The sequence below is a fragment of the Peromyscus eremicus genome, chromosome 12 (genome assembly GCF_949786415.1).
Source record: "Peromyscus eremicus chromosome 12, PerEre_H2_v1, whole genome shotgun sequence".
NCBI lineage: Eukaryota > Metazoa > Chordata > Mammalia > Rodentia > Cricetidae > Peromyscus > Peromyscus eremicus.
Genome location: NC_081428.1, coordinates 61,440,457 through 61,453,262, shown reverse-complemented (window position 1 = coordinate 61,453,262; position 12,806 = coordinate 61,440,457). Strand labels below are relative to the sequence as shown.

At 46.4% G+C, this 12,806-nt stretch overlaps 1 protein-coding gene across 1 annotated transcript in view; it reads right to left on the bottom strand.

The window, feature by feature from the left end:
* Window positions 1–12,806, bottom strand: part of Rubcn (rubicon autophagy regulator) — a 57,870-nt gene that overhangs the window by 32,238 nt on the left and 12,826 nt on the right. Inside the window, exons 3-6 of the mRNA XM_059277299.1 lie at window positions 4,488–4,571; window positions 2,492–2,648; window positions 1,930–2,036; window positions 9–165 (exon numbers count right to left, since the gene is read on the bottom strand). Coding sequence (XP_059133282.1) covers window positions 9–165; window positions 1,930–2,036; window positions 2,492–2,648; window positions 4,488–4,571 — 505 coding nt within the window. The remainder of the gene's footprint in view (window positions 1–8; window positions 166–1,929; window positions 2,037–2,491; window positions 2,649–4,487; window positions 4,572–12,806) is intronic.

The following is a 12,806-nucleotide window of genomic DNA, read 5'->3' as shown; positions in this document are numbered from 1 at the left end:
CCCCTTACCTGCGCTGTGGCTGGGCACGGCTTGGTGGAGGTTAGAGGAGGACCCGAAGCAGGACTGCTGAGCACAGCTGGCTGGAGGGGTGTATGTGGGACCAGGCAGAGCTGTCAGACTCTGGCTCTTTGTCACCAGCAGTGGACTCTCGTGCTTTCTGGCAAACTAAAACACAAAAGAAACCATGTCAGAATGAGGCATGGAGGCCCTCAGAGGACGGACACTCAGTACCGCAGAATGCTGACAGGAGCTGGTAGTTGACAGTGGACCAGAGCCAGGGGCTGCAGCACAGCTCCCCTCTACCTCTACCGTAGCCCACACCAGTGGAACTGTGAAGGGCGGCGGCTGCACACTACAGCTCCTGCACTGGAATCCCTCTAGGATGTTTTCTCCTCTAAGTAGTGCAACAGAGAACCTAAGAGTATGCACAGGAGGCTGGGAAGAAGGCCCAGGGAGTAAAGTGTACTTGCTCGGCAAGCGTGAGGCCTGGAATTCACAGAACCAACACCAGTGTAAACTCCAGGTGGGCATGGCAGCCTGCATGGGAAGCAGACAGAGGATCTCAGGGGCAAGCTGATTAGTTGTATTAGCTATCAACAAACTCCAGATTCATCTCGAGACCATGGGTCAGTATAGAAGACAGAGAGCAATAGAGGAAGACACACCCAACACCAATCTCTGGTCTCCACATACAGAAAGACACATGTACATCCATACACATGGGAACAGGTATGCAAACATGTACACACACCACACGTAAATACATACCAAAAACGATGCATGTGGAGTCAAAGGTCAGACAGAGTGGTGGTCTAAGTCATACATGTCACCTACAAGCACCTGACCCAAGCTTGGGAGAGAAGACAAGTGTGTGTGTGGTTCGGTGACTTTTCTTTTTTTCTTTGTAGACAGGGCCTTGTTATGTCACCTGGGCTGGCCTGGTACTCATGATGTTGCTGAAACCTCCCTGCCCTCAAACTTGTGTCTATCCTCCTGCCTCTTAGTCTTCCCAGTGCTTAGTCTCTCCGATCACAACAGTGAGTTACTCTGCCTAGTCCTGGCCCCTAGCGACTTCCTCTTTTCTCACTTTGTTCTTTCGTAGGTAGGTCACAGATTCATACATGTGTCTGTGTGTTCATCTGCGCACAGACATGTGGAGGCCAGAGGTCAATCCTGGGCGTCATCTTCTATCACTCAACACCTTCTTTCTGAGACAGGGTCTCTCAGGGAACTTGGGGCCCACCAGTTCACCTTTCCCTTCCATCCTTCTCTACTCCCCTCCCCTTTCCTTTTTTTTTTATTTTAAAGCTAGGATCTCACAGTCTAAGCTAGCCTAAAACTTACTATATAGTCCAGGCTGGCCTCAAACTCTAACCCTTCTGCCTCAACCTCCCAAGTGCTGGGATTACAGGTGCCTGCCAACTTGACACAGTTGGAGTCATCTGGCAGGAGGGAACCTCAACTGAGAAAACGCCTCCATCGGGTTGGCCTGTAGATTAATGATTGATGGGGAGGGCCCAGCCCACTGTGGGTGGTGCCATTCCTGGGCAGGTGGTCCTGGGTTCTGTAAGCAAACAGGCTGAGCAAGCCGTGGGGAGCAGCCAGTAAGCAGCGTTCCTCCATGGCCTCTGCATCACATTCCTGCCCTGAGTTCCAGTCTCAATGGACTGTGACTCAGGATATGTAAGCTAAATAAACTCTTTCCTCCCCATGTTGCTTTAGGCCAGGGTGTTTTATTACAGTAACAGAGAGCAGATTCAGACAAGAGTCAGGTCCCACCACACCCAGCTCTTTCCGAGCATTTTTACAAATGAAAGTCTTTGAGCTCACAACCGCCTCAGTAAGGAAGTCATTGGCTGCTGAGGAGTGTACGGCACGGTGAGGTGCAGAGGCCCAGGACAGACATGGGTCATTCTTTGCCCCCTTTACCATAGATGCATCAATCTGAGCCAGGAGACGGGGGTTGTTCTGCTCCACTGCTTCCAGGCACTGGAGCATGGCTGTGACGTGGGCGTCACTCAGCAGGAAAGCAGTTTCTAGGAAGAAAAAACGTACCACAGTGATGAAGAGAGAGGCTCAGAGAAAGACAGAATAAAACGGAATTGAGGAAAAGCATGTCACTGTGGAGAGAAAGGATGTGGGGACAAGTACAGTATAGGAGAACCTCGGCTGTATGCAGTCTAACCTAAGAAGTTCCAAAATCAGAAAGGCCCAGAAAGACCCTGGCTCTGTGTGACCCTGGCAAGTCACCTAGCCTCTCTGATTAGAAAACAGTGGTCCTACTGCCCAGCTCTGCAGCAGCTGTAAAGAGGGCAGTGGGACAGTGAGAACACAGGACAGCTGATGGCGTTTCTTCCTACGGTTTGCATGCATCGGTACAGGGACAACTTGGCATGGGTGGCTATGGAGACCTGGTATAGAGCAATCCACAGAGGAACAGAGAGAGGGGGTCAACAGGGAGTACCCGCAAAGCCCAGCAGCTTCCACTCACCTGTGTAGAATTTTCTGATGTACTGCCTGTCCCCGAGCAGAGGCCGGAGCTGGGCTGACAGGCAGTGGTGCTGCAGGCTGTGCTGCAGCCACAGCTCGGCCACAGCCCGGTCGCTCACGGCAGCAGTGCTCTGGCCATTCTCATGCAAGTTGATGAACTGGGGAGGCAGAGAGGCGGGAGTCAGAACACACAGCCCGGCAGGTACAGCCTAGTGACCGAAAACGACACTCCATTCGTGAGGGAAGGCTACCCTAGGTGTCGGCTACCCTAGGTGTCGCCTCCAGCTAGCTTCCGGAAGATCCGGGAGGGCAGTGAAGAGAGGATGGCTTCTCTACCAGACCTCGGGAGAAGCAAGCCTGCTAAACTCGGCTCTTCACGTTCTAGTTCCAAAGAGGTATCTCTAGGAGAGTCACAGGAAGGATTCGAAGGCGCTTGACCTCTTGGCTTCCCTCATCACAGAGTCCTCTATTTCAGAGCCTCTGGAGAGAAATGTGGTAAAAGTCTTGGCTTGTGTAGACCACCAAAGATTCACTTAAACATTTTTTTGAGAAATTTTTTCAATGTTCATGAGTGTTTGCCTGAATATAGTTTGTGCACCACATGGATGCAGTACCTGCAGAGGCCAGAAGAGGGCATCAGAGCCTGAGGACTGGAGTTACAGATGGTTGTGAGTCACCATGTGGGTGCCGGGAATTGAACCTGGATCCTCTACAAGAGCACCAAGTGCTCTTAACCACTTAGTCAGCTCTCCAGCCTACAGATTCTCTTAAGAGAAGCCACCTATACACTCCTTTTGGTTGTGGCCATAACAGTCTCTCTTCGGAACTTCCTCCTCCTCCTTCAGTGTTTCTAAGAACAAGGTCTCACAGCCAGGGCCAGTACCACAAAATGCATCAAGAGCAATGTCAGCAAGCTCCTCAGGGGAAAAGGCTACACACCACATCTGAAGTGTGGCAGCACACACCTGTCAATCCCAGCACACGGGAAGCTAAGGAAGGGTGATCACATGGTCAAGGGCAGCCTGGGCTACCTAGTGAAACTCCACCTCAGTGAAGAGAAGAGGAGAAGGTGATGAAAACAGCAGGTTCTGACCTTTTCTCACACACAGAAAGGCAGGGTGAAGCCCTGTGGCTTTGGTCTCTGAATGTTTAGGGGGGAAAAGTATACTTCATGACCTCATCTCAGCAATAAATAAATCAACAGCTGGGATGCCCAGGAAACAACAGGCCAAAGAGAAATAAAGGGGGACGATGGATGGATATCTTAGAGTCACTTCATTAATCGAATCTTGATGCATTTAATTTTCCTACAAGAAAAATTAAGTGCATACATAAAATCGTCAGTGATTAGTCTAGAACCAGCTGTGTATCTTTGGCCAAGTCACCTGACTTCATTCAACTGTTCCCCTGACTGGAAACCTGGAGCGCTATGTGGAGCTGGAGACACAGGAATCCAAAGCAGCCAAAGCTTTTACGGCAGCGCTCAGTCCACTGGACTCTGGCCACTGTCTTCTCAACAGCTGCAGTGAGAGCCGCACTTCCCGTACCTCTTTTCTTAAACTGAGACAAGGGTTTCTCTGTGTAGCCTTGCCTGTCCTGGATCTCGCTCTGTAGAGCAGGCTGGCCTCGAACTCACAGAGATCCCCCTGCCTCTGCCTCCACATGCTGGGATTAAAGGCGTGCACCACCACTGTCCGACTACCCTTACTTCTTTAGGGAAATTTTTGCTATTTGTCCTAATTTTTTTCTTTTTTTAAAGTGTTCCATTAGACCATTTCCACCCGTTTCCCAGGAGGTGAAGAAGCAACTTGGAATAATGGCCTTGTACGGTCGGTTGGTTAACCTTCCCTCTAAGTCAGTGCTACAGAGATCATCTCTTTCCTACAGTTAAAAGAAACTGGACGCACTCCGTCCCAGGGGGGAAAGACTCTTGCATCTGCATGCCAGTGAGGACTTGCAGCCACACCCCAGCCAGCCAGCTCTCCCTCCGCTCTTACCTTCTCCACATGAAGGGCTGAGGGTGGACTGAGCCACTGAATGTCTTTCACAAACTGCCAGTAATCCGCCTGGGGGCAACACACCTGCCACACAAACACCAACATGAGGGCAGGTCACCACCCACCTGGACAAAATCCCCCAACACACCTGCCACACAAACACCAACATGAGGGCAGGTCACCACCCACCTGGACAAAATCCCCCAACACACCTGCCACACAAACACCAACATGAGGGGCAGGTCACCACCTACCTGGACAAAATCCCCCAACACACCTGCCACACAAACACCAACATGAGGGGCAGGTCACTACCCACCTGGACAAAATCCCCCAACACACCTGCCACACAAACACCAACATGAGGGGCAGGTCACTACCCACCTGGACAAAATCCCATTTGGCCATTGACAGCAAAAGAGAGAAATAAAAAGCCAGACATAGCAGCACACCTCTGTAATACCAGTGCTTGAGAGGTGGGGGCAGAGGGTCTTGAGTTCAAGGCCAGCCCGAGCTACATAGTGAGACCCTATCCTCACAAACAAGAAAACAAAGCAGAGGCAGAGGAGTAGGAAAGGAGAGGGGAGGGAAAGGGGGAGGGAGAGAAAACGAGAATAACTTTCCTTTGCTTCAACAAAGGTTGCCAGCAGCAGCAAGCAAAGGAATACACACACAATTATTCTTTTTGTTTGTTTGTTTTTGTTTTTTCAAGACAGGATTTCTCTGTGTAGCTTTGGTGTCTGTCCTGGAACTTGCTTTGTAGACCAGGCTGGCCTCAAACTCACAGAGATCCGCCTGCCTCTGCCTCCCGAGTGTTGGGATTAAAGGTGTGTGCCACCCCCGCCCGGCCCACATTTACTCTTTTAAAATTATTTAAATTGTTCTTGTGTCTATGGGTACACGTGTGTGCACACGTTCACAGAAGCCAGAGGTCAACGATGAGTGAAGTTTCTCAGGAGCACCTTCTCCCGTAGCTCTGAGACGGTCTCTCACTGGAACTCACTCATAGGCTAGACCGGCTGGCCAGGGAAAGCCCAAGGAGCCACCTGTCCCTGCCTCACCAGCACTGGATTACAGTGAGCAGCAGCACCACACTGGTTCTGGGGATCGAACTCAGGTCCTCACACTTGTGTGGGAGCCCTCCACTGTTCTGAATAGGTATTAACACGCACATGATAAAAAAGGTACACAGTGAACACTAGCTGTCTTCTACTCCCTTTCTCTTCACCATTTGGTTTCCTACAAGGCAGTTCTTAAAACTAGTGCAGTGGTAGGAACCACTGTCAACAATTATGTGTCAATTCCCTGGAAAGCCTGCAACGTTAGCTAAATTTCTTAACAGTTAGTCTACCAAAACTGAACTGTGACGACACAGAAAACCTGAACAGAGCAATGAATGACACTATTTAAATCACTGATAAAATGTGTCCCAGTACAACAGAGCTCAGGACCAGATGGCTCCACTGATAAATCACCAAAGCTCTAAAAAACAGTGATATCAAAGCCAAAGATGCAACAAAAAAACTGTTGGTCAAAATTCTCAATGAACAGGAATGCAAAGCTCCTCAGCATAATACTAACAAATGAGCACATTCAAAAGATTGTACACCAGCCAACAAGGATCAGCGGGTAAAGGTGCTTGTACCAAGCCTGCCTGCCAACCCGGGTTTGAGCCCCAGAGCCAATATGGCAGAGAGAGAGAACCAACTCTCTGAGTACAGGTCTCCTCTAAATAAATAAATAAATAAATAAATGTAAAAAACTTTTAAAACAGATTATGTGATCTACAACGCAGCCCTTACACCTAAGGCTCGGGGAACATGAAGGAAGGACAGAAGGAGGAGCAGACATGTTGTAAGAGCCAGAGGACTAGGATGTCTGCTTTGACACGGCGACTTCTGTATGTGACAGGGAAGCTGCACGCAGTCCTAACAACATGGTTGCTAAACAAGACCTGCACAAGGACATCAGCTGGAACCCAAAGTGGAGGGGAAGATGTCACAGGGCCTCACCCCCGAATGAAGAGCTACAGACAACAGCTGCTGAAAGAAGGCATAGCATTCTTCTCCAGAGGTTTTTATACAGGGTATTAGCATGTTAGAACCACTGTTTCACACTTTGTCCTTTTCAATGGACATATCTTGTAACTGATCCCAAATTGTGACTTTAAAATATTACATTCATTTACTGGGCGTGCGTGCGTGTGCGTGTGCGTGTGCGTGTGCGTGTGCGTGTGTGTGTGTGTGTGTGTGTTGCTCAGATTCATGCCACAGTGTACATGTAGAGGTCAGAGGATAACTGGGGCATTTGCTCTCTGCTTCTACCATGTTGGTCCCTCAGGCTGTCAGGCTTGGCAGCAAGCAGTTTTATTCACTGAGACATCTTGTTGGCCCTTTGGTTGTTGTTTAAAATCATATATACATGTTCAGTGTGTATGCACACACACACACATGCACACACTCACACACATAATAAAAACCAGGTGCTGAGTGCAGTGTCCCATTCCTATAAAGGTAGCACAAAGGGGACAGAGACAGGAGGATCTCAAGTTGGAGGTTAACCTGGGCTACACAGCAAGACCTGTCTCAAAGACACAAAACCAAAACAAAACTGAGGATGAATAACAAGAAGTTATTTGTACTTACTGTCATAAGTATACATTCTCTGGATGGAAGCTACTAAAAAAAGTAGTAACTTATGTGATCAGAAGACAATCAAAGACTTTCCACCATATGGGTTTTTTGTTTGTTTGTTTGTTTGTTTGTTTTCCAAGATAGGGTTTCTCTGTGCAGCCTTTCCTGGATCTCGCTCTGTAGATCAGGCTGGCCTCGAACTCACAGAGATCCGCCTGCCTCTGCCTCCCAAGTGCTGGGATTAAAGGTGTGCGCCACCACCACCTGGCCCACCATATGGTTTGATACTCAAAATGTTCTAGCCATGTAACCATGTAAAGTGTATTATCTACTCAAAAATTAAACATTTTAAAGTAACTTATCTACTGATACATATGGTACAATCTTAACTACTTTAAAAGGCATTTTTATGCCTTTTATATAATAAATATAAGAATTAATATATAAATATATTTATATATAAATATATAAATATATAATTTAAATATAAGAATTTAAATATAAAGAAAAATAAAAGAAAAAAATAAGAACATCCAACAGGATGCTAAACAGTAGATATTATTACTACAGTAGATATTATTATTACAGTAGATATTATTACTTGGTATTAAGATTATGGGTGGTATTTATTTTTCTGAGTCTTTTTAACGTATGTCAAAGTTTCAACAAATAAGAGTATATTATGCATATTTTTTAAAGCCCATAGCTTTTTTTTATTATTATTACTTTAAAAATCATGGTCAGGCAATGGTGACCCATGCCCTTAATCCTAGCACTCAGGAGGTAGAGAGGCAGGTGGATCTCTGAGTTCAAGGCCAGCCTGGTCTACAGATCAAGGTCCAGGATAGCCAGGGCTACACAGAGAAACTGTCTCAAAAAAACAACAAACAAACAAACAAAATCAGGCTACCTTGGGGCTGGAGAGATGGCTCTGAGGTTAAGAGCACAGGCTGCTCTTATAGAGGACCTGGGTTTGGTTTCCAGAACCCACATGGCGGCTCACAATTGCCGGAAACTCCAGTTCCAGGGTATCCAAGGCCCTCTTCTGGCTTCCATGGGTACCAGGCATACACATGGTACACATGTATACAACATGTGGACAATATACTCATACATGTTAAAAATAAATCATTAAAAATTTTTATTGTGTCTATATTGCTAAGCACAGTTTCTTCTTGGAGGTAGGGAAGGGATCCTTGTACTCCTACTCAGCTAAGCCATCTCGGGAGCTGTCTCTAGATTTCTAGGCAGCAGAACAGAGAGAGATGGCATTGTTATACCTTGCCTTACAAAAGGAGTGAAAGGTATCCCAGATGCAGGCTGACAAAAATGAGATCCCTCTAAGAAATGGTCATGACGTCACAGCTTCCCAGGGGCCCCGGGTGATTAAGACAAAACACAACTCGGATCTGTACCACATCCTTATGAAAACAAAGGGGGGACATGACCAACGTGAATCATCCTGTCCCTTCCCCTTTCCAAGGACACAGCACCCAGAATAGCTTGCTGATGACACAGCACCCTGAAACCTTTGAAAGCACTAAGCTTTTTGAAAGGAAACAACAGGGAGAAAACAATTCTGACACCGACTTGAATTCTTAGACCATAACAAGTCACAGAGCAGCAATAAAAATGACATGGAGCTTGTTTCTGTTTTTTTTTTCCTACGAGAGCCTCTATGTGCTATGTGCCTCTACATGCTGTGTGTGTCTGTGTGTCAAGTGGTTGTCCCTGCTTCCATTTCCCGGCACTAACTGGTTTTGTAAGTGGTCACACACATTCTTGAACGTTTTTCATTCAGATAAATGGGTGCCTTCACAGACGTTACTGCTTCCTGAGAACTCTGACAAGATATGTTATAGCATTTTGCTTTTGTGAGCTTGTTTTATGTGAGAATCTCATCAACATTTCTCCTTTTGTGGTACATACAGATGGTGAAACTATCATGGAATCTAGTTAGGTTACTATGTGACGATGTAAAATCAGCAACAGGGCCAAGAAAAGACCTTTTGTTATCAAGATGCGACACTTGAACCACTGAATGGTGGCACTGCTCATCGGGCAGCTATTTTGGTCACCAGCCTGGGAAACTGGCACTTTGTTTTTAACAAAACGTTTTGGCACAAATCCCAAATTTCTGAGCAGAACACTGGGTAGTTCAATACTACAAATTAGCATAGAGAACACCAAGATGAAAGGCAATCTCCTGGGAGAAAATATACTTAGCTTCGGCCATGCCTGTTGGGCAGGAGGGAGAGCCAGATGATAATACAGAGGAGACGGCTGGTCTAGAACTGGGTACCGAGGTCTGAGCTGAGGGTCACAGACGCATGGGTGAGACTGAGACCGCTTCAAGAAAACAGAGTAAGGAGACACGAACACACAGGGACTCCATTTCTAAAAATCCATTAGGGAGCTGGAGACATGGCTCAATGGTTAAGAGCACTGGCTGCTCTTCCAGAGGTCCTGAGTTCGATTCCCAGCAACCGCATGGTGGCTCACAACCATCCGTAATGAGATCTAGTGTGCTCTTCTGGCCTGCAGGCATACGTGTAAGCAGAATAAATAAATAAGACTTTAATATAAAAGAGCGCTGGCTAGTCTTGCAAAGAACCTGGGATCGGGGGGCATACGTGTAAGCAGAATAAATAAATAAGCCTTTAATATAAAAGAGCGCTGGCTAGTCTTGCAAAGAACCTGGGATCGGGTCCCTTCACCTTCATGGCTGCTCACAAGCATCTGTAACTCCAGGTCCTCGGTCTCCGACGCCCTCTTCTGCATGCACATGGTACATATAAACATGCAGGCTACCACCCATACACATAAAAATCCATTTTAAAGATCTGTAAGGGGCAAAGGAGGTAAGGTACCTGCCAAGCCTAATGCCCTGAGTTTAATCCCTAGGACCCACGTGATGGAAGGAGAGAACGGACTCCTGCAAGCTGGCTTCTGATCTTCCCATGCATGTACCCCCCAAATAAATAAATGACGCTTCATTTTAAAATGTTTAATTCAAGAAGAAGTTCCAGGGGTAGAAACTGAAGACCAATCATATGTAGGACAATGCTTCTGTGACATCAAGAAATGATGGTGGCCAACCGTACTGAAGTTAGGTAGTCAAAGGAGGATTGGTCCTTGAATTAGATAACATGGGTATCATTCTCTTAAACAGCACTGCAAGGTCATCAGCAGTAAAGAATATATTAAGATTTCAGTGAATTAAGTTGTTTTCAAATCTTCAATGTTCTTAATTATATACAGGACAACATGCGATAGGAAACCAATCTATTAATGAATTCTTTTCATTTTTTATTATTAGCTTTGTGTGTTTATGCCCACCTGCTGTGGTATCTGTGGAGGGCAGAGGACCACGTGTGGCAGTTAGTGCTCTCCGTCCGTCCGTCCAGTGTGTCTCAGGAGTTGAACTCGGGTTGTAAGGTGTGGTGGCATATGCCTTTACCTGCCGACCATCTCACTGGTTATATGCCACAAGCTGTGCCGGACACATTCATATGCCACTTCATTTATTCTATAGATGAGCTTTAAAAGGTAAATGCCATTCCCCTTATTTCTACAGATGAGAAAGAAGTGAAGCCATGTTCTGAGACAGCTGAGGCTGACAGACACCTGTGTCTTCTGGAGCTTTACATTAGAATTCTCACAGCAGAGGGGCAGGCAACAGTGTTATCTCATTTCAAAAATGAGAAACAGAAGCTTGTACAAGGGGCTCTGTAACTCACCTAATATTAACCACGTTGAAGTGTGAATAAAATGTGGGCAGTATGAGTCAATGTTCATAATTTAAATCACTATGTCACTTTGTTTCCCAAGAACCTGCACACTGAGCCTAGACTTTGATCTAGTTTTTCTGTGATTCTAATGGTGTTTGCCAGTCTATCATATTATTTTGCCTCCAAATTCCTAGACAGATATTTGTTTAAAGTTCTTTAAAGCCTAAGTTTGGGTGGGGATCTTCAAAGTCCTTTAAGAAATACAGCTTCACCTTCAGAATTATTAAGCCAACTTCTCTAGTGAATTCTAAGACTATTTGAACCAAAGCCGCTGTTCAGAGGTAACAGGCCCCTATTTTTAGAATGGAGGGCAACATACTAAGTCCTTGGATGCACTTTATTAAAATTAGTTGATCAGATATTTTCCAGTGTGATTGCTAGCAGAAAATAAATTCAGATAAAAAAGAAAAGAGAAACTCAGTTCTGGTAAAAAGGACTTCCTTGTTGTGGAAGACTGAACTGGGCACAGATGTGTTTACGTTGCAGAATATTTGTTTAATCATGTAAAGATGTGTCACCTTGACTGCCTAAGACACCTCATCGGTCTAATAAAACGCTGAACGGCCAATAGCAGGCAGGAGAGGGCTAGGCAGGGCTGATGGACAGAAAGAATCAGTAGGAAGAGGAATCTAGGCTCAGGAGAGAGAGAAGGAGGGAAAAAGAGAGGAAGACGCCAGGAGCCAGCCAGCCAGCCAAGGAGGAAACAGGAAGTAGGACATACAGAATGAAAGAAAAGAAAAACTCCCCAAGGCAAAACACAGGTTACGTTATGAGAGCCAGTGGCACAAGCCTAAGATAAGGCTGAGCATTTATAACTAATAAGTCTCCGTGTCATGATTTAGAAGCTGGTGGAGGTCCGAAAAAGCCTCCTACACTTCCTGGGAAGAATATTAATCCCTGGCATGGGCAGATGGGTATTTAAGGACACTCAATTATGTGTGGACTAGTGAAGTCTGAATCTGTATATGTGCAGGAGCACATATGTGTGCAGGCATACATGCATGAGGTCAGAAAACAGCCTTGTGTGTCACTCATCAAGTGCTGTCCACCTTAGTTTTTGAGACACGGTTTCTCACTGGCCTTGAACTGGTCCAACAGGTTAGGTTGGCTGGCCAGAGACTAGGATTCCCATCATTCCGTAAGTATTTTGTCCAGCTCTGCTTCGGACGTAGGAACTTAAGATAGCTAAAGGCTATCCCTGAAGGAACATCTGTGGATTCTCTGGGCCTAAGGTTCGAGAGAAGTCTGGGCTAGGAGAGTGGAGCTCAGGGTTTCTCCCGGGCAGAGAGCTGAGACACAGTCCTAAACAGGATCTCTCTATCAGCACGTTCCTCTCACTGCCCCATGCTGAGAAACACTGACGGAGAGGAGGTAGGAGGACAAAGAACCAGAGGACGGAGAGGGCGCGGTGAGGCACTGTGGTCTCGACAGGACGGATGCACTCAGGAGCTCGCTGCAGCTGCAGTGGCCTGCACAGGGTCGGGCCAACAAGACCAGTCAACATCCCAGCAGGCAGCACCAACTGGACCCCGTGGGTCATAGAAACAAACTATCAAAGACGGAGAGGACATGAAGATGGGGGGGTATCCAGGTAGAGGGAGATGAGATTGGCAAGCCATTGGTGGATATGATCAAGATACACTGTATATACGGGAAAACTGTCAAAGAACAAATAAAATGTATGCTGAAAACCACGACGAAAATTTTAAATGACAAAAATAACTAAGAAAATAACAAGGTGAGAGCGGCGGCCATCTCCTAGCCTGTGTGTGCACTGCACATACATGCAGGCAACATGCCTGTACACATAAAAAATAATTAAATCTTAAAAAAGAACCCTATCATTCAGAAACATCACACAGCTGTCTATAAAGTAATGCTCAAAATACATTCTG